At 34.5% G+C, this 21,212-nt stretch overlaps 1 protein-coding gene across 1 annotated transcript in view; it reads right to left on the reverse strand.

Annotated features, from left to right (window-relative positions):
• The window catches only part of Tmem214 (Transmembrane protein 214), a 145,577-nt gene that overhangs the window by 78,975 nt on the left and 45,390 nt on the right, over positions 1-21,212 (reverse strand). Inside the window, exons 10-11 of the mRNA XM_090371232.1 lie at positions 13,061-13,152; positions 11,875-12,040 (exon numbers count right to left, since the gene is read on the reverse strand). Of these exons, the coding sequence (XP_090227358.1) occupies positions 11,875-12,040; positions 13,061-13,152 (258 nt within the window). The remainder of the gene's footprint in view (positions 1-11,874; positions 12,041-13,060; positions 13,153-21,212) is intronic.

The raw sequence follows: 21,212 nt of genomic DNA on the forward strand, positions 1-21,212 counted from the left end.
ATCTGAAGTTTTGAAACAATAATCCGACCAAGGAAAAGAAGAAAAGAAATCTCGCAGGTCATCCCATTTTGCATTCAAAAAATAATGCCAAACAACACGAGGTTGGGAATAGCCATGAGATAAAGGCTCAATTGGAGAAGAGACAATCACCAAGTTGTGATCTAAACTGCCTAAAGGACCTATTACTTCGACCGTTTTCTTAGAAGGGTTGTTTGTGAGAAAAAGATCAAGCGTGTTGGCTGCATGGTTTGGATTGTCCAGTATTCGTATAGTTAAATGACAATCTGTGCAAGGTTATTAGTAATTATTGCAAAAGCCTCAGCATCTCAACCAGCTGGGTCGGTGTGACTAGAAAACGGAAGCCAGCTGGAGTTGTAAACATTAAAATCACCAAGGAAAATTACCTCACTTTTAGGAAAGTTGGACTGGAGAAAGTCAAGTTGCAAAGAGAGGAAGTCAGAGAGCTCCAAGTGATTAGTGGAGTTGGGAGAACGGTAGAGACAACAGATGAATTTGACACAATGAGGTAGAGAGATTTTGAGCCAGAGAAGATCGAAAAGAGGAGATTCCAAATTACCAAGTCTCTGATAGGGAATATCGGAACGGACATATGCACTAGTACCACCTTTGAGGCGAAAGGAATCATACAGTGAATAATTTGGCAACTGAGATGAGCAGTAGTTGAATCAACCGATAACTGAGATTCTGTCAGAAAAAGTACATGGGGTTTGGCAGACTGCAAGTGGAAATGGACATCGTTGAGATCAGAATTGAGACCACGTATATTTGTGAAATGAATTAGGAAGTGTTTGGGAGGTTTACATCTTTTCGCAGATAAGCTTACTCCATTAGTTTGATAATTCGTGGTTTATTTAATAGTAAGAAAAAGTGGAAGGGACATGCTGTATGAAGTAATGAAATTTTTGGATATGGCATACACATGGTAAGAATATACCCAGATCCTTGACATAACGTGGCCTCGACAATGCCTCCGCGCACACACTACTCGGACTCCCTCCAGTTACTATCTGGCAGAGTAGAGGTAGCAAGATTATAAACTAGCTGATCCGTAAGCCTCCTAGAAAGTTACCAATAGGTTTGGTCTGGTGTACTAACTAGCGGCCGGCCTGTGAACACTGTTTTAGAGCTGTACCCTCGAAATGTAAGGAATATTGGATCTCGCCATGATGTTCATCATAACCTCAAAAGTCATCAATCGTACTGCATATTGTTTAGTCATCAATCATATTGCATAGTGTTTGCATGTTGAAGCTGTCATCTGACGAACATTTGTTTGTTTTACTTAAACTATAAAAATTTCTTATGCTGAACTTTATTAAAAAAACTTTTTTTTCCAAAGAAAGTGAAAATATGTCTATCTCAATATTTTTTCATTAGTAATGTCTTGATTAGATTTTGTAACTTGTTTTTTCTTTGAAACCAAGCATTTCAGAACTGTGTCTACTGAGAACCCATATGTCACCAGAACAGTTAAGTCTTTATCATTTAGAAATATTTACATCTTCAAAAATTAGGATTTCAGGGCACAGTCATTAAACAGGACCTGTTTACATTTCTTAAATGTTTTCTGAAAAACATAATAGTTCTATTTTAAGAATGATACTGATAAAAACAATTTTTAATAATTGTATTGTTTTTGATAGTAATATGTGCTGCTGATAGGTAAGAAAGGGTATTTAAGACATTTTGATATATATATATTAAAAGTAGTTTTAAAAAAGTTTCAGTTGAGGAAAAATTAATAAGTCAGGTAGGAGAGATGCACCTAAAAATGCAAAGCAGCATTAAAGGATGCAAAAGTATATATAAGTATGAATAGATATAGGATTCAGACCTGTAGGCTTCAGATTCATTAACAGCTCCAAAAATAGTGGCTGCTACCTCCCAGCTAAACAATTTTTCAGACTACTTAAAACTATTTTTAACAATCTTACATCTACTTGGATAATAAACAATTACCAAGCTGTCATCAAAACCTTCAAATCTAATATTACCATAACCAGCTTAGAAACTTTTGATTTCACCAACCTTTTCACTTCAATCCCACATAACCTACTGATATTTGTGCTAAAACAACTTTATCACAGATACAAGGATAAATTAAATATAAGTGATAATACATAAAACAATTATGTAAATCTCTGTTTACTTAATAACTATATCTTCGATGGCAAACTTACTTATAAACAAACCACTGGTGTTCTCATGGGTTCCCAAATTTCTAGCTTAATAACCAACCTATTTTTACACTATTAAGAACTATACACCATAAACAATCCTACTGATAACCTTACAGATTTCAGACATGTAGATGACATCCTAGTTTTAAATGCAAACTTTGAACCTATAGCCAAAGTAATTTACCCCATCGAACTTAAACTAAATAAAGAAAACTCCACTAATCACACATTAGTGGAGTTTTCTTTATTTAGTCGTCGTATTTCTGAAGACGACGACTCCTTATGCAACAAAGCAACGAGTGCCGAACCAATAATGAGTGATCAACTTCCTTGGGCCCAATATTACTCTTAGCAATGCTTCACTACCACATGATATTGAAATACGATAAAATAAAGAAATTTAACTTTGACATTATTTACCTTACCAACTGGCATTCCAACAAAATACATAAAAATATAATTAGTACTCAAAACTATCAGATTGGCTAACATATGTAGTAATCATTTACTGTTCACCAAAGCTCCACAACTACTTTACAATAAGCTAATCAACAATAACATCCCTATCTATTTTATAAAATACTGTTTCAATATAGTTTCCCATTTGATGAGAAATAAATTCAGTTATAATTTATTATGAACTGGTCAGTTCTAATCGTATTTGTATAGCTGTAATATAATATGGTGGAATTCCACTACTTGGCAAGTAATAACTATACATGATTTCCTATGTAATTAATTTTTTCAGAATGATTACTTTGTTTCTTTACTCACTAAGTTTCTACTGTTAAGTTTTCACTTTTCTCATGTACAGGCAGTTCTCGCATTACAAGTTTTCACTTTACGAGTTTTTTTTTTTTTTTCCAAGTATCAAGTATTAACAAAATCAAAAATATGAACATTAATCGCAAAAAATGAATGTTAAACATTCATAAATATATATGTACCACAATTGAAACCACGCACATAACTATACAATACAGTGTACCCCGCTTTACAATATTAATCCGTTACCATTGTAACACGAAAATATCATAATGTAAACCCAATAACACATTGTTTTTTGGCAATTCGTTCCACGATCTCGGAAGTTGAAATTTTCGCTATATAACTCCCTAAAAGATCGTTTATATAGTGAAAGTTGTGTTAGTTACCAATTCAAATCATTAAAATGCATTACACTTTCATCATCATTATTATTATTAGCCATATGGTGCAAGGAAGCCTGAGACTTATGCTGCACCAGCCAAAAAAAAAAAAATTCCCGAGTTACCCTGTGAGTGAGAGAGAGAGAGTCAGAAATAGAAGGGAATCACCAAGAAAGAAGAGAATGATGATATCCAGCTCAGGACCCTGGTGTGCCAAGCCCATACTCACCAGATGTGAGCCCTTGGGGTTATCATATGTTCCGTTATAAGAACCAATTTTGAACAGATTTGTGCTATTTTTCTAAAGCACGTTTCTGGAGGTCACGACCATAAAACAATAAAAACAATTTGCGCTTTCAGATTAATTGGGCTTTTCTGTTACTGCAAGCAATTATATATAAACAGGTATTAAACTCCATGTTATTGCAATTGCAAAAATACAATAGCTGGAATTGTGTGGTTTTTTTTATGTTATTATGGTGAACTGTGTTTCCCCTTTATTGAAATCTTCAATCATATAAAAAAACAAATAAATTTTCAGAATCTTCTCTTCATTCCTTTTTTTTTTTTTTTTTTTTTAAGCTTCCTAAACTTGTTACTACGAGCAAATCGTTTTAGTTGCAATTTGTGCGTTCCATTAAAAAATGTTTATGCATGCTATTGAAATTTATAAAGAAAAGAGAAGATTATCTTGGAAACAAATGCCTCTTGAAGCATTTCTGAAGACGACAACTCCTTGTGCAACAAAGCAACGAGTGCCGAACCAATAATGAGTGATCAACGAGTGTGCATTTAGTTGATGATGATGATGATGTTAATCCATTTGGAAGAGTCCAAATGGATTAACAACTAATGAAATCGACTTCATCCTCACTAACAGAAGATATATTGTGAATGATGTTACCATCCTGAATAAGGTAAATGTTGGAAGTGATCACAGAATGGTAAGATGTACACTTGATATAGATGCAAAGGAAAGGAAAAAACTGACTTGAGTAAATAATACAAAGGTCTTTGAGATAATAGAAGAGGAGAAAAAGCAGTATATACTGGAACTTAAGAACAAGTTCAAGCTTCTGCAGACTGCTCAGGACCAAGATAGCGATGAGGAATATTACAACTTTCTGAAAGTGATAAAGCCCAAGAAACCTATAGAGAAAAAGAAATCCAAAGAAGAAAACATTAGTCAAGAAACACTTGTTATGATGAACCGAAGGCAAAAAATGAAGAGCAAGATAAACACTGACAAGGAAAAAATCGAGTATACTGAGTTATGCAAAGCCATTAGAAAAAGACTCAGAGAGGACATAAGAAGATTTAATACAAGAAAAGTAGAACAAGCATTAAGGGAAAACAATGGATTTAAATCAGCAGCCATGAGCAGTAATACAGAAAGACAAATGATACTGAAACTGAAGAATAGCGATGGTGTACTTATAAACAGCAGAGAAGGCATAATTCAAATAGCAGAAGACTACTATAGAGAATTATACAAGGAGCGAGGGAATGATGCCAACAGTGGGGAGGATGGATTGCAAATTAGCAACACATACAACATACCTGATATTCTTCCTGATGAGGTATAATATGCATTGAAGAAAATGAAGAATCAGAAATCCCTGGGGGAAGATGAAGTTACTGTAGAGTTGTTAAAATTGGGAGGAAGAGACATAACACAAAACTGGCAAGGCTCTTCACAAAGTGCATTAGAAAAGGTGTGATGCCTAAGCAGTGGAATAATGCAATCATAGTTTTGCTGCATAAGAAAGGAGATAAATCAGAAATTGGAAATTATAGACCAATTAGCTTGTTATCCCAAATCTACAAGTTTTTCACAAGGGTCATTACTAACAGATTAGAAAGAATACTTGATGAGAATCAACCGAAAGAGCAAGCTGGCTTTAGGACAGGATTCTCAACTATGGATCACCTTCACGTAATATCACAGCTAATGGAGAAAGCAAATGAATATAAAACACCATTATGCCTGGCATTTGTGGATTATGAAAAGACATTTCACTCCATACAGCATAAGGCAATGTTTCGGGCACTGGAAAGACAAGGCATAGATACCCCACATATTATGATTTTGAAGAAAATATATGAGAATGCTACCTCTTTTATTAGACTAGACAAAGACAGTAGGAAATTTAAAATTGAGAAAGGAGTTCAACAAGGAGACACAATATCTCCGAAGCTGTTTACTGCTGCCCTTGAGGAAGCTTTCAGAAGATTAGACTGGTCACAGAAAGGAGTCAATGTGAACGGAAAGTACCTAAACCATTTACGATTTGCAGATGACATAGTGGTCATAAGCCACAATCCCAAAGAATTAAGAGGAAAATCTTAATCAGTTATGCACAGATAGTAAGGATTTTGGACTAAAGATGAATATGGCTAAAACAAAAGTAATGATGAACAAGTATGCCACAGAAAGGGAAATAATGATTGAAGGAGCAGTAATTGAAAAGGTGAAGTCATATACTTATCTGGGAAAGCGGAGATGGGGGAAACCCCTGGTGCTGTATGACCCTAAATACACTTTACACTTATCTGGAACAAGTTATTAGCTGTAATAATGATAAATGGCTGGAAGTCAAGAGAAGAATAAATTTTGGATGGATAGCATTCAGGAAATATAGTCACATACTGAAGAGCAATATCCCAGTTTGTCTGAAACGTAAAATAATGAACCAATGTATACTCCCCACCATGACTTATGGAAGTGAAACTTGGGCACTCACCAAAAGAATGGAAGAGAAGCTGAGAACTACACAGCAAAGAATGGAACGAATTATATTGGGAATCAGACTGTTAGATAAGAAGAGAAACACATGGATTAGGCAGCAAACTCAAGTAAAGGACATTCTTATCAAAACTAAAGAACTAAAATGGCCTTGGGCAGGACACATAGCTCGAAGACATGATGACAGATGGACTAAGAAAATAACAGAATGGTACCCAAGAGGAGCTAGAAGAAAACCTGGAAGACAAAGGTGGAGATGGATAGATGAAATTCATGAGTTTTTGGGTAGTAAATGGATGGCCAGTGCTCAAAACAGAAGGAACTGGAAAGTTGCTGGAGAGGCCTTCATCCTGCAATGGATTGAAAATGGCTGATGATGATGATCCTTGGAACTATTTCATGTTCTTTCATCACTGGATTTAAACTAGTTCTGTATCCTTGGACTTACTTACTGTCCTTTCAACATTGTATTCTTACTACACCCTTTCACCTTTGAATTTATACCTGAAACCACCTTTTCATTTAAGACATTCCATCAATTACAATAATGATTACTGATATCACTTCAATATTGCTTCACTCCATTTTGAACTACAGATTGTAATTATTAATCTAACCTTTCTCTATCTCAGAACATTATATGATTCTTCACTTATTTCCTCCTTTCTATGCTTAGATATGTAAGCAATTACTCCCCTAATTGGTAATTTTTCGATTTATGTGATTATACAATTTCAATTGTTAACTTAATATATTGTGGCCATATATATATCACTTGGTCTACTCTCTATTAATTTTGATTTGCATTCTTTTTATCACCGCTTTGTTCAATGCTTTTTATTTATCTATGAACTGTTATATGTTTATTTTTGTATATCTTAGGACTTTATTATGGTAAAGTCCTATTATTCCAACCACATTTCTTTTTTCCAGTGCTAATCTTATGTATCTCCAAGCATTTCATGTTTCAAAATATGAAAAAATTGAGGTCACTATTTTCCCATCTTTTCCCATTTTTTCAGAGCTCTCTATTAAGTCTGTTATGCTGCTATAAATTGCTTCATCATATAGCTATGTTACTAATGTGATTATGGTTGACATACATTCATCTACTCTACTAAATATGTGCACTGCATTTCCCCGCCTTTTTTCCTTCAGCTACGTTTTATTTTCCCAACCAGCTTTCTTCTGCTACTCCAGGTATCATTCACTTTCTTATTATACTTTCGGTTTCGTTTTTGTTTCGTTTCTTAGCATGTTTCGACTTACATATTTTTTGCGCCTGCTTTTTCCTCGCAATACAAGCATTTGCTATTAGCTCCCTTTTATACTAATGCTTAGAAAGCCAGAGTCCTTACTATAAGGTTGGGCTTCACAACCCCAGTGTGATTTAACAACTTTTTCTTTGCTTTTTATCTTTCTACTATCTATTTCTACCTTTCTTCCCATTTGTAAAACTATTAGTGTATATGAGGGTGATACGGATGTTCCTACTATTCTCCTCCTATCACTATTTTCGTCTTTATTTACTTAACTACTCCTTTTTCCCTTCCCTATTCTCAATTTAATACCTTACCCTATACCACGTGCTTGTTCCAAATTACTTAATTCTAATTTCCACAAAATTACTACATTTAAATCCTACACAAAACTCTACATATTTTTATTAAAAACACCTTTTCCAATCTGAAAACACTTAACTATATTTTATTCTAACTTGATCCTTACCTTAATAATTGACACTATGTTAGGACTACCTTGTCCATACTGTATAAGAATATGCTAATTTCATATTTTTTTTTTTTTGCTTTTTTTGGCCTTTCACCTTTCTTCTATTACTATGGACAAGTATAGAAACGCAGTTCCTGATACATGGTCAGGTGTAGTCCTCTGATGAAATACCTGGTAAAAAAAAAAAAAAAAAAAAGGTAAAGTGCAGCCATTATCAACCCACTGCAGGATGGAAGCCTCCTCAACAATTCATGCTGAGGGAACTGGACCATAATCTGCCACGCTGGTCCAGTGTGGGTTGGCAGATCGACCGTATTCAGCAGTCAGGGGCTTGAACCCCAGTCTACTCAAAGAGCGTGTGCTACTGCACTCCCGCTCCTGACCACTCGGCTACGAAATACCTGACCATGTATCAATATTTACTTTCGCTGACATCAGATTCTGCATATTTGCCTTACCTGTATTTGACTTTTACCTAAATATGTCCCCCCATATCTGATGACAGCTCTACCACTTTTTATTTTATTTGTATTGTACTTTACCTTATTATTAATAATTTTACTTTACACTTCACTCACCTCCTATTGGCTTTGTAATTCAGCCCATAATTTTCTTAATTCATCATAACTTTTAAGATATTAACATTCTTTCTCCTTTTACATATCTACTATATTTCTTTTTCTACTATCCTTACTCTTCTAGTCACTGACACTTTGTGTAATTTTCACCTACATCTATGCATACTTTATCTAATATATCTATTCATACACACTTATATTATATATATATCTATATATATATATATATATATAAAATTTTACCTAATAGATTTCTAAAAAACACTTGATAAAGTAAATGCCCACACTATCTCAAAGATTTATAAAATTTGACTGAAGAATTTGGTTAATTGTTATTCAGTTTTTAAAAACGCACAATGAAAAAGTACATAACAGACAGGTTTTCACAGTTTTAATATATAAAGTCAGTACTATATTCTCCGGTTCACAAAACATATCCTATAATATTAATAAAACTTATTTATGTTATGAATTGTGGGTGTAAAATAGAAGTTCCTCAACAGAGGAACCATTTAACTTATTAGGTAACCTTGCTACCACCCTCTGTCTACCATTTCTCCATATGAACATCTGATCACTTACCGTCCGTTACAAAATTTTCCTCTACATATAAATTTGAATGAAGATGCATCTTCCATGACACTAATATTTGTATTATATTTTCCTTATAAAACAAAAATTAAAAGTCTGATACAAAACACTGCACAGCACATTAACATCCTCTCAATGAAGTTTAGCATACCTTACCTGCAATAAGTTTTACTCAGGCAGTGCCACAACACCTTAGAAAGATGTCTTTATTATTATAAGCTGAGTTTCTCTGAAATTTATTAACAGACCAAACTTTCAAGCGACAAAATAGAAACACATGTGATACCCTAACTTTGTTAATTCTTTCATTTCTCCTTACTTTCATTTAATCTTCATTCACTGAGAAAATTCATCATCAAGTATGATGGAAAGATTAATAGAAGTACAACATTAATACATCTGTAAAAGGACCTTCAAATTAATTCGAAAGTCCTTTTACAGATGTTAATAAAGGTTTCTTACCCAATTCTTCAGTTTATCTATGTAACTGTTTTAACATTCATTTTATATATGTTTTCTGCCTGAATATAAAATGCATTCAGCAGGAAACTGTTAGGAATTTTCATCTCAGAAAATTGTGGAGAATAATTGTAGATATATCTCCTAATACAGATTGGGGCAGGGAAATGGACAATTTTAAAAACTAGTTTTCTGGATTGCATCATCCTTGTTCATATCGTGCCATTTAGTAACCGTGGAACAGTGGAGTAACGCACAATGTGTTTTCACTGCCAAGGCATTTCACAAAAACTATGACAGTTACAAGGCCTTTCGATGTTTATTTTATGATACATTCATGCTTAAGCATCAAGATCCTGTACCATCTGCTCATACCCTTAAAACATGAATACACTTGGTCGTCGACTTACGACCTATGCAACTTACGACCACAAAAAAAAATAATAAATCAGGAAGTCACTACCGAGGACACCCATAACCCAGGTGAGGAGGCATATCAATGATGGGAGGCCTGAGGACAGCACCAGGCACATACACTCAGTCGCTCTCTCTCACATACACCCAGTCGCTTTCAAGCATATGTTGCGTGTGGTGTATTAATTAAAATTCTACTGAAATACCCATAAAATGTTTAGTAAAAGGAAAATGACTTCATCTACATATACGCCAGCTAAGAAGTCAAGGAAAACTATTGATTTAGAGTGTAAAATGAAAATTATCCAGCAGTATGAAGGTGGAAAGAAAGTGAATACAATAGCATGTGACTTGAAGTTATCACATTCCATGCACGGTATCGACGATACTTAAGGACAAAGAAAGAATTCGGGAAGCTGTGAAAGGTTCTGCACCTATTAAGTCTACAATTTTAACCAAACAATGACAGGAACCCATCCATGAAATGGAGAAATTGTTGTTTATGTGGATGGAAAATTTAATTAAAAAAAATACACCCATGAGCCTTCACACAGTGCAAGCAAAGGCTAGAAGTTTGTTTCAGAGTTTAAAATCACATGCCGGAGACAATTACGCAGAAGATTTTCAGGCTAGTATTGGGTGGTTTAAGCGTTTTAAAAAAAGATTTGCTTTGCATAATGTCTCTATAAATAAACATCTCCTACCTCAACCCAAGAACATGACACTGACGATGCACAACCCAGCACAAGCAAAGATTAAAAATTGATTTTGTAAATTTCATTTGTATTAATTTTTACATTAATTCTAGATTGTATTTTTATGTTTACAGTACATTATGTACAGTATTATTTTTCACATTATGTACAATATGATTATAGATTGTAGTTTTGTTTTTTTATAAACAGTATTAATAATAAACCAATTAAAATGTAGAGAAGGTTTGAATTTAACCTCATAGAGAGAGAGAGCCTAGGCGTAGAAACGAAGGTATGTACAGTATCGCTAAGTAAAAGATAAAAACATTACTGTATTTAAAATGAAAAATAAAAGATGATAAAAATTTAAAATATTGTAAAAATAAATTATAAAGATGATAAAAGATTAGAAAGGTTAAAAAATACTGTTGATAAATATAAGGCCGACATATGACCAGATCATATGACCAGACTTACGACCTGTCAGTCAGAACAGAAGTCGGTCGTAAGTTGACGACCAACTGTATATAATTTTGAAGAAACTGGTTCTGCTCTCAAAAAGTTGCTTCCAGGCAAAATAAAAAGCCCATACACCAGAAAATATCACAGCTATTAGGACATTCTCATATGGAGTCCAAAGTGTTCTGCATGCCAGCATGCATTGTTGTTGAACTTATCCAATAGGAATGTGGAATGTACAATGAATATTGCACCAGGACTTAAAGTTCCATCCTTACAAGGTACAAAGGTACCACAAGAATTAACTTGCAACTTTTCTCACTAATGAACTAGCTACTGGGTTTCCTCAAGTTAATGAGGCCAAACTGATTTCGAAACGATAACGTGATGTCTCATACAATCAGGATCAGTGGATGCTGTATAACTGCTTTTTCATAGCCATCACCTCAAGAAGTGGTGACATTTTTTGGCCTCCAAGGTCCTCAAGACTTGTCAGCATGTGACTTTTTTTTTATAGAGGCACTTAAGAAGCAAGGTGTACTCTCATTGCCCACACAATATTAAAAAGCTTAAAGAAAGAATCTGTGAATAAACTGATGGAATTCCTTTGGAGATACTACATCATGAGTAATGTGCGTGGAAAATTAGAATGCCTGCGCAGAGACAGAGATCACCTTGAGAATATCATCTTGAAAAAATAAATGGCATTCTATACTTTAAGATGGCATATTTGTAATTTGGCAAATATACATTTTTATTTAATTATCTAGTTTTAAAATTGCCCATTTCCCTGTTTCACCCTGTATGTAAACAATCTAACTGAATCATAATTTTAATAATGCCAGTACTTACATCACAGTATTTAACAGAGTCAGCAAGGCCATCCTGACCACTTTTATGTTGTGCATTCAGTTCATCATTTGTTACCCGGAATGCAGATAAAGTTTCCTTAAGTAGCTTGCGAGGAAATGATGATGGGAGCTTCTCCCACTGCTCTAATAAATAACTCATAAGAGAACTGAAAATAGAACAAACTTGTGAGTTAAACTGTGAAAGAATTATTAATAAAACCAAATAAAATAAAATTATATGTATTTTCCAGATCAAAAGGAGGAGTTTGACAAGGCTACCCAATCTCACCGAAACTATTTACAGCTACACTAGAATATATTTTCAGAAATCTAAACTGAGAAAAAGGAATTAATACCTTGGAAAAGAAACTAAGCCATCTAAGATTTGCCAACGATATTGTTTTGCTCTCAGAAGATGCACGGGAATTGCAAGAAATGCTAGATGAATTAAGGAAGGAAAGTGAAACTGCTGGCTTAGATATCAATCTTGAAAAGACAAAAATCATGACAAATTACCAACAGTATCCCATTATAATTCTATCTTTTCATGAGACCAATATGAGGTTGAAAAACGGCTGGAAAAAATACTGGATGCTTTGGGACTATATGAAGGGAGAATTGCCGGTTTGTCTAAAAAGAAAGCTCTTAAATACATGTATAAATACTATACTTACCTACGGAGCACAAACCTGGTCCCTTACTAAGGTGCAAGAAAGAAAATTACAAGTAGGACAAAGAGCAATGGAAAGAAGCATGTTGGGCCTGCCACGCAAAAATAGAGTTAGAAATGAGGAATTACATAAAAGAACTGGTATAAAGGAATTATAATGGAAGCAAAACATCTAAAATGGAAATGAGCAGATTATATCATGAGAAAAGAAGATAACAGATGAAGTAAAGCTGCAACTGAATGAATACCACTGGAAGAACATAGAAACAGAGGTCGACAAAAAAGGAAATGGTGTGATGAGTTGAAGGAGTTTGCAGGAGGAAACTGGCCAACCATGACACAGGACAGAAAAAGATGGAAGATTTTGGGAGAGGTCTTTGCCCAGGAGTAGGACAGTAATGGCTAAGAAGAAGAAGATACTAAGAATGCCCCCAAGGAATTGTCTAGATATCGTACACACAATCAACAAAACAAACTCTTTCAAAAAATTATAATAAATAAGAAAAATGCTACATACCTGGACTGAACAAGGTGTTTTGTATATAACTGCCTCCAGACACTATAGCACTGGCAGTCTAAAGTGAGACATGTCACTAAACTGGAAAGAAGCTAAGAAAATATGCAAAACATATTCATTAATTATGAAGTAAAACTATCCTTTAATATCAACATCTAAAGTATCTGACTTCAAAAAGAAACACGATTTTAAAGCAATTGGTATTAATATTAAAGTGGCAGAATGATACAAGGAAACAACACATGAAGCATCTGTCATAAAAATAATGGTGTTTTAGATGTTTCATGAGGAGCATAAGTAAAGTAAATATAATAAAAGACAGAATGAAGCACTTTTAACCTACAAGAAATCTAAATATCTGTTTATTTTGACCCATTGAAAATTATATACAGATGGAAATCAGATGTTTTGCCATGTTTCTATAATTCATCAATGACTGCAAAGGCAACAAGTAAAAAAGAAAATAGAGTTAAATGTTATAAGTTACTATAATAAATTATTATAAAAAAAAAAAAAGTTTCTTTCCCTAATTTCACCCTTCCAAATACCAAGCTAATCTACATTTCCAACCCCTGATAAGTCTGACTAAAAGCAAATTTTCTTATATCCACAATTATCTTCCATAATTTGAATCTATGTCCTCTTTGATTATCCTAGAAAGATAAAATATGCTCCCATCATTAAGTTTGCAAAGCCTTCTTAACACCTTAAACACCTTTAGATTCCCACACAGATGTCTAGCTGCCAAACTTCAAAGCTTAGAAAACTATAGAGGTAGTTCCCACTTTATGAGTTTTTGCTTTACGAGTTCCCGGGTTTAAGAGTTTTTTTTTTTTTTTTTTTTCAAGTATAAAGTATCAACAAAATCGAAAATATGAACATTAATTGCAAAAAATTGACGTTACACATTCATAAATATTGCATTTCAAACCACGCGCATAGCTATACAATTCAGTGCATCCTGCTTTACGATATTAATCCGTTCCAGAGCTGTATTGTGAAAATATCGTAATGTGAACCCAATGACACATTGTTTTTTGGTAATTCGTTCCATGACATTGGAAGTTGAAATTTTCGCTATATAACATTGTTTTTTGGTAATTCGTTCCATGACATCGGAAGTTGAAATTTTCGCTATATAACTCTCTAAAAGGTAGTTTTTATGGTGTAAATTGCATTAGTTACCAATTCAAATCATTAATATGCACTACACTTACATCATTATCATATGTTCTGTTATAAGAACCAATTTTGAACAGCTTTGTGATATTTTTCTAAAGCACATTTGTGGAAGTAATGACCGTAAAACAATAAAAACAATTTGCACTTTCCAGTTTATTGGGCTTTTCTGTTAGTGCAATCAATTATAAACGAGTAGTAAACTTGATCTTATTGCATTTGCGAAAATACTGATAGCTGGAATTGTGTGGTTTTTTTACGTTATTATGGTGAAATGTGTTTTCCCTTTACTGAAATCTTCAATAGTATAAAAACATAAATAAATTTTCAGAATCTAATCTTTATTCCTTTTTTTTTTTTAAGCTTTGTAAACTTGTTACTCCAAGCAAATTGTGTTTAGTTGCAATTTGTGCGTTCCGTTAAAAAAATGCTTATGTATGCTATTGAAATTTAAAAAGAAAAGAGAAGATTATCTTGGAAATAAACGCCTCTAAAAGCATTTCTGAAGAAGACGACTCCTTGTGCAGCAAACCAATGAATGCCGAGCCAATAATGAGTGATCAACGAGTGTGCATTTAGTCGATGATGAAGAATAAACATTCTTTAACATTTGTAAGTCATAAATAATTTCTCTATTATTATAATTTGCTTGATTTTACAGGCTACGTTTTTTCCTTTGGAGAAATCAATTACTGTTTAAACAAACTAATTAGCTAACTAATTTCATTGTTGATAATGTAACCCCTATTTTTAACGTTATGTCTATGGAAAATAAATTCCCACTTTACAAGTTTTCCCTTTATGAGTGCGCGCTAGGAACAAATTAACTCATAAAGTCAGGAACTACCTGTAATCTCTTCCACTAAAAATATGCCAGTGCATTCACAAGTCTTGTTGCTGTCTTTGTACCCTTTCAAGCAAGTCAATATCTTTCTTGAAATGAGATTTCTAGACCTATATGCAATATTCAGATGTGGTCTGATCACTGCTTTGTATGGCAAAATAATTATCTCTTTATCCCCACTTGAAAAATTTCTGGATACCACAGAGAGAAATTTGTGTGCCATCGTAGTAGCCTTACTGTACCAAAGAGAGAAAACTTCATGTTTAACTGTATTACCCCTAGATACTTTTCATCTAGGAGTGTCATCACAAGTGCAAGCTGTGAATTTCAAACTCCAAGAAATCATAAGTTTTTTGCCATTTTATTTTCTTAATTTTCATATTATATCATACTTTATAAGTAGCTTTATAGTCCTAGTTATGCTCATTATTTTAACTTTTAATTTAGATAGAGATTTTGTACATTACTACTTAATATACATAAAACCATTGTATCGTTCGAATCTTGCCACCATTGTTATAGTATTGAACAGCGTTTCTCAAATTGTGTTCCATGGAACACTAGTGTTCCGTGAGATGTGAACAAGTGTTCTGCGAAAAATCATAATTAATAATTAAAAAATAATAAAATAAATAAATTTTGCATATTTGTAGTGTACATCACTTTTGTATCATTATAATATTTAACATATTTTTTTTTGTTTATTAATGTACTGGCATAGATTAATAATCAAATAGACCAGGGAACACTTTCTTTTTCATGGGCTTTGAATAGAGAAGTATGCATAGAAGTAATGTGGTGATCTATGAAAAAGTTGCAATGTGGTGATCTAGTATGCCATTCATATCCGATTTAGCCTGGGTTGAAGGAGAGGAGGAAGCGAACCGATATCATAACTAAACTCACTTCCTTGTACAAATCTTTTTTTTTGATAATTATTAGTATTTTGAAATATTATTATTAAAATATGTGACCATGGATTTGTGATTGAAAAAAGGAACTTTAAAATGAGAAGCAAAGTACTTCTAGTAGTGCAACTGTGGTTGATGAAAACGAACACAATATTGTCACACTTCAAAATGAGGATGAACAATCGCAGCCTTTTGTTCCCCAGATATCCGAAGTGAAAAAACAAGTAATAACTAATAAAACAACTAATAAAAGACCAAAACAAATGTATAATGACAGTTATTTAACTTTTGGCTTTACATGTGTTGGAAATAAAGATGCTCCTGATGCACAGTGCATCACATGTAATAAAATATTAGCAACAGTTCTTTGGCTCCCGCTAAACTTGTGTTTCATAAGTGTTCCGTGAAAATGTTGTGAGATGAAAAGTGTTCTGTGACTAAAAAAGCTTTGGAAACACTGGCATAGAGTGAGTAGTAGGGAATTCAAATTTTTAATTGTGGTAAATAGGTAGCACTAAAATAAAACTAGATAGTGTAATATGTATCACTGCATTTAGGAATCTATTAGATAGCGTAGTATTGATAATTAATTAATTAAATTTATTAATCTTATTAATTTTCATTGTTAATCAATAGTATTCAATCAGATATCATGCCCCAGACTAGAACAGCAAAGCAATGGGCACAAGTAGCAGGAGTGCTGTGACTCAGGAGAGAACCGAGGGGGAGGATTCTCCAATGCAACACAGCATAAAAAAAAATGTGCGATTTGTAAAATGTTTGCGGACCTTTCTGAAACAGGACATGATCTAGCCAAGGAGGATGTCTTTGTGTGTGTGTGTGTGTGTGCTAGGTGCAGAGAGAGTCAAGAAATTAGGCACCAACTCAGCGTTCTGATGGGAGCCTATGAGAGTTTGAACAATCAGGTAGATGCCTCAAAGGTATTAAAGTGAGGGACCCATCAAGCTCTCAGATGCCCAATTCAGTGGCAGAGCTCACTCTTGTGCATCGAGCAACACAGCAGCAATCTCCAAGGCAGAATGCGCTAGTCCCACAAAAGCTAGTTATTGTCAGTGACTCCACTGTCAGGGAGATAGATAACATATTGTGTAAAAAGGATAGGTGGAATAGAATCAGGGTATGTCTGCCAGGGGCAAAAGTTGATGACATTTTAGAGCAGATATCATCTTTTAAGGGAACAAAGGGTGATACTGTTGTACATATTGGCACTAATGACATTAAAAGTAGATTTGCAGATTTACTTAACAAGTACAGGTCAATGTTGAAAAAAAGTCATGAGTTATGGTAAAATTTGAAAGTGTCTGTAATTCTGTCCAGACAGGGCTTACAATACAGGGATCCCGGGATCTCGAATACCAGGATCCCTGATATTTTTTTCCAGTATTGATACAAAATATACCAGTTTTTCGGTACTAATTAAAAAAAATAATTGTTTATAATTTAATCACATAAAGGTTATAAATCACCTTTATGTGATTATGACATTGTTTTTTCTACTAGCAAATGTTCGATAAATCATCGATAGGACACCATGCAACATCGCAACTTGCCCACAATTCTCGGACAACTTCATGTCTGACCGTATCGTAAATCCCCAGTCCCATTCCTCCACTACTGACTTTAGTTCAACTCCACCAAGTGTATAAGTTATTTTGGGGTTGCTGTTCCCCAGGTGTAAGACCTTGCATTTTGCTGAATTAAAGCATAGCTGCCACTTTTCTGACCATCCCGGAAGTCTATCTAGGTCACTCTGAAAAAAGCTCTGCTTGGCGGCGATCATTAACTACTCTACTGATCTTTACATACTCTGCAAGTCGCAGGACCTCACACCCTCCATCCCTTCATAGATATCATTTAAAATAATCAAAAAAAAAACAGTGGTCCCAATACTGATCCATGGGGAACCCCACTTCTTACATTAACCTAATCGGAGGAATAACCATTTATCACAACCATCTGCCTGGTGCCCTCAAGCCATCATGTTATCCATCTAAGGATTTTCCCTATGATTCCAGCCTGCTCCAACTTATAAAGTAACCACTCATGTGGGACTGAGTCAAATGCTTTGCTGAAATCGTAATAAACAATGTCGAAATTATTCACAAAGTCCAGCTCTTGAGTGACCCTGTCAAAATAGCTAACCAGATTAATTAAACATGATTTTACCTTTACAAAACCATGTTGTGTATCTTACAGAATTCCATTTCCATCTAAATGATCCAGAATTCCACCCTTGATCATTGCCTCCATGATTTTCCCTACTACTGAAGTTAGACTGACCGGTCGGTACTTTCCCGTTACACTCCTAGAACCACCTCTATGTTCCAGTTTACACCAATCCAACGGAATCTCTCCTGAGTCCAGTGATGCTCTCATAACTAGCCTTAATGGTTCAATGCACTCACTTGCTGCCTCCTTTAAGATTATAGGGTATATGCCATCAACCACAGGAGTCTTACTCGCCTGTAGGCACGAAAGTTCTCATTAAATAATCATTTGAAATATCAACATCATTAATTACATTTTTTTCAACTTCACTTCCATAATATCTGATTGACACAAAGGGTTTTTTTTTTATGTAAATATCGATGCAAAGTAACTGTTGAGTTCATCTGCAACTTCAGCTGTGGTATCTAATACTGTCCCACGTCCATTACATAAGGGTTCAATCTGATTTGTCCTTCTGTTCTTTGCATTTATATACGTGAAGAATTCCTTAACTGCACTCCTTGCTCTCTCCCAGACTCAGTAAAGATACTACAGTGAAAATTATACTTCGCTTAATAAAACATCTTTCTCCTTCAGAAAATGAGGAACATAATTCAACCAGGGAAGACCAACATGGAACAGAACATCAGTGTTCTGCAAATTCTTTCCAAAATAAGAAATTGCCTGACTCCAATGAGATTTTAAAAAATGAACTTGAGTCAGAAATTAATGAAATACTTTTAACTAATTTTGCTAAAAAAGTTCAAAGCCTAGAAAATATGGACTGAGATCATCTACGATTATCTCAGTACAATAGTACCAGAATAGAATCCGAAAGGGCATTTTCTGCCGCTAATCAAATACTGTATGTACCAAAATTAGATCCATTTTAAATGATCATACTATTGATTGTTTATGTTTCTTAAGAGCTCACTTTATTCGGACAGGTAGTGTCAATGCTTAAACATAACTACTACACTTTGCAGTAACAATATGTATTTTTTTTGTTTTTAGAATAACTGTATTTTAATGATTTTTTTTTTCAGAATATTTATTATTGCAATAAAAGTTTATTTAAAACATGAATTCATGTAATTACAGTACTTCTTTTTTTTCCTTGCTTTATTGCACCTAATTGTCATAAAAATTTATTGATAAAAATGTTTGTTTTTGGAATACCAGTATTAATACCGGTATCCCGGTTTCATAAATTAAAAATACCAAAATACCGGTATTAAGATTTTGACTGGTATTGTAAGCCCCATGCCCAGACACAATAGGAAGGAAGATGCTCTCATCATGACAATACTCATTGTCATGATGAGAGCCTTGTCAATCACTTCAGCCCTGGAGAGATTGTGAAAGGCTCATAGGGTAAAATTTTTCTCAGTGTGGTTGTGCTTGTAAACAGGAGAGACTGCTTCTACAAGGATGGGATACACGTAAATAGAAAGGGTACAAGAATATTTGCTGATGCTATCAAGGCAGAGTTAGGTGGGTCGGAAAACTGCTAGCTTGGGGGGGATACAAAGACTAATAGATTAACAGTAGCCACAAGCAGAGGTGAAAGTGATTCTTGCACTGCTTCTATTAAAATGAGCAGCAGCCTGGAGAGCAGGGTGCTGGGGGTTTCAGGGAGTGGTGGAAATCATCATGAAACAAATAAATACATGGGCTGTGTTAGGGTATCTAAGAGTAAGAACAGGTGCATGTATACTTGCATATTCAAAATATTCAAATTTTCAAATTCAAATTTTCAAATATTCAAATTCAAATTTTCAAATATTCAAATTCAATATTCAAAATAGCATTCTGAATATTATTGGTGTACATATATTAATAGCATTGGTGTACATGCAAAATAGCATTGGTCTTCACTGTGCTAGGGGCATCTGCCCCTAGCACAATGAAGCCACTTTTTGCTGCTAAAATGGACCACAAACAAACATAAACTTCCTCGACAATTAAGGACAACTGCAGTGGCCAGTTTACTACAAACTGAAAGACTCCCCATGCTGATTGGGGTGAAGCATCTTACCACGACTGTTAAAAAAACAGATTTCTGCACTATTATTCTGGGACTTATGCTCTTAGAGAGTCCCCTTAGAGCAGCCCCCAACTTTGTGTTCACGTCTCAGCTGTCCTCTCTTGTGTGATAGGTTTCTGCTCTTTCAGATGTTCTCATGTGCCCAGTCATTGGATGCTGATCTTAATAAGTCCAGCATACAGTATATCATAGCATACAGTTCAACATAAGTACAGATCTTTGGGTTGTGTGTGACCGCAAGCTGTGCTTCAATAATCACATGGATAAACTTCGACAGACGTTTATCCATTAATTCGACAGATTGCCAAATAGCATTTTCAGTATATTTTGGATGTCATTCTCTCTACTTTAATATGCTGCAGAGGCATGGGTATCTTCTGCCCCTATCACAATGAAACCACTTTTCACTGCTGAGTTTTGGCTCTTAAAATGGACCGCAAAAAGACATCAACTTCCTCCTCAATTAAGGACAACTGCAGTTTTTTACAATTCAAAGAGTTCCTACGCTGATTGGGGTGAAGCATCATACCACAACTGTTAAAATAATCACTGGCCAGATTTCTGCGTCGTCATTCTAGGACTTGCGCTCCTGTAGAATCCTCCTCAGAGTGGTCCCAACTTTGTGCTCACATCTCAGCCATCTTCACTTGTCTGATAGGTTTCTCCCCTTACAGATGCTCTCAAACGAACCAATTAAATTTCAAACCAAAACAAAACAAACTGTGCTCAGTCAATGGATGCTGACCTTAATAAGTTTGCTTGTGACAGGGAGGACAGATGCAGCATCCTTGCATCTGTCCCTGATCCTCCTCCTCGAAGTTCACATAAATGCCATTTCAAGCCAACATAAATATCTGCCATGAAGGAGGCTAACTTGTTTATTATGATAATGCATAATGCCACTTTGTACTTTTACTAACATTTTTACATGGTTAGACACTC

This window comes from Mastigoproctus giganteus, chromosome 4 (assembly GCF_048544385.1).
Source record: "Mastigoproctus giganteus isolate SK-2022 chromosome 4, ASM4854438v1, whole genome shotgun sequence".
Classification (NCBI taxonomy): Eukaryota; Metazoa; Arthropoda; class Arachnida; order Uropygi; family Thelyphonidae; genus Mastigoproctus; species Mastigoproctus giganteus.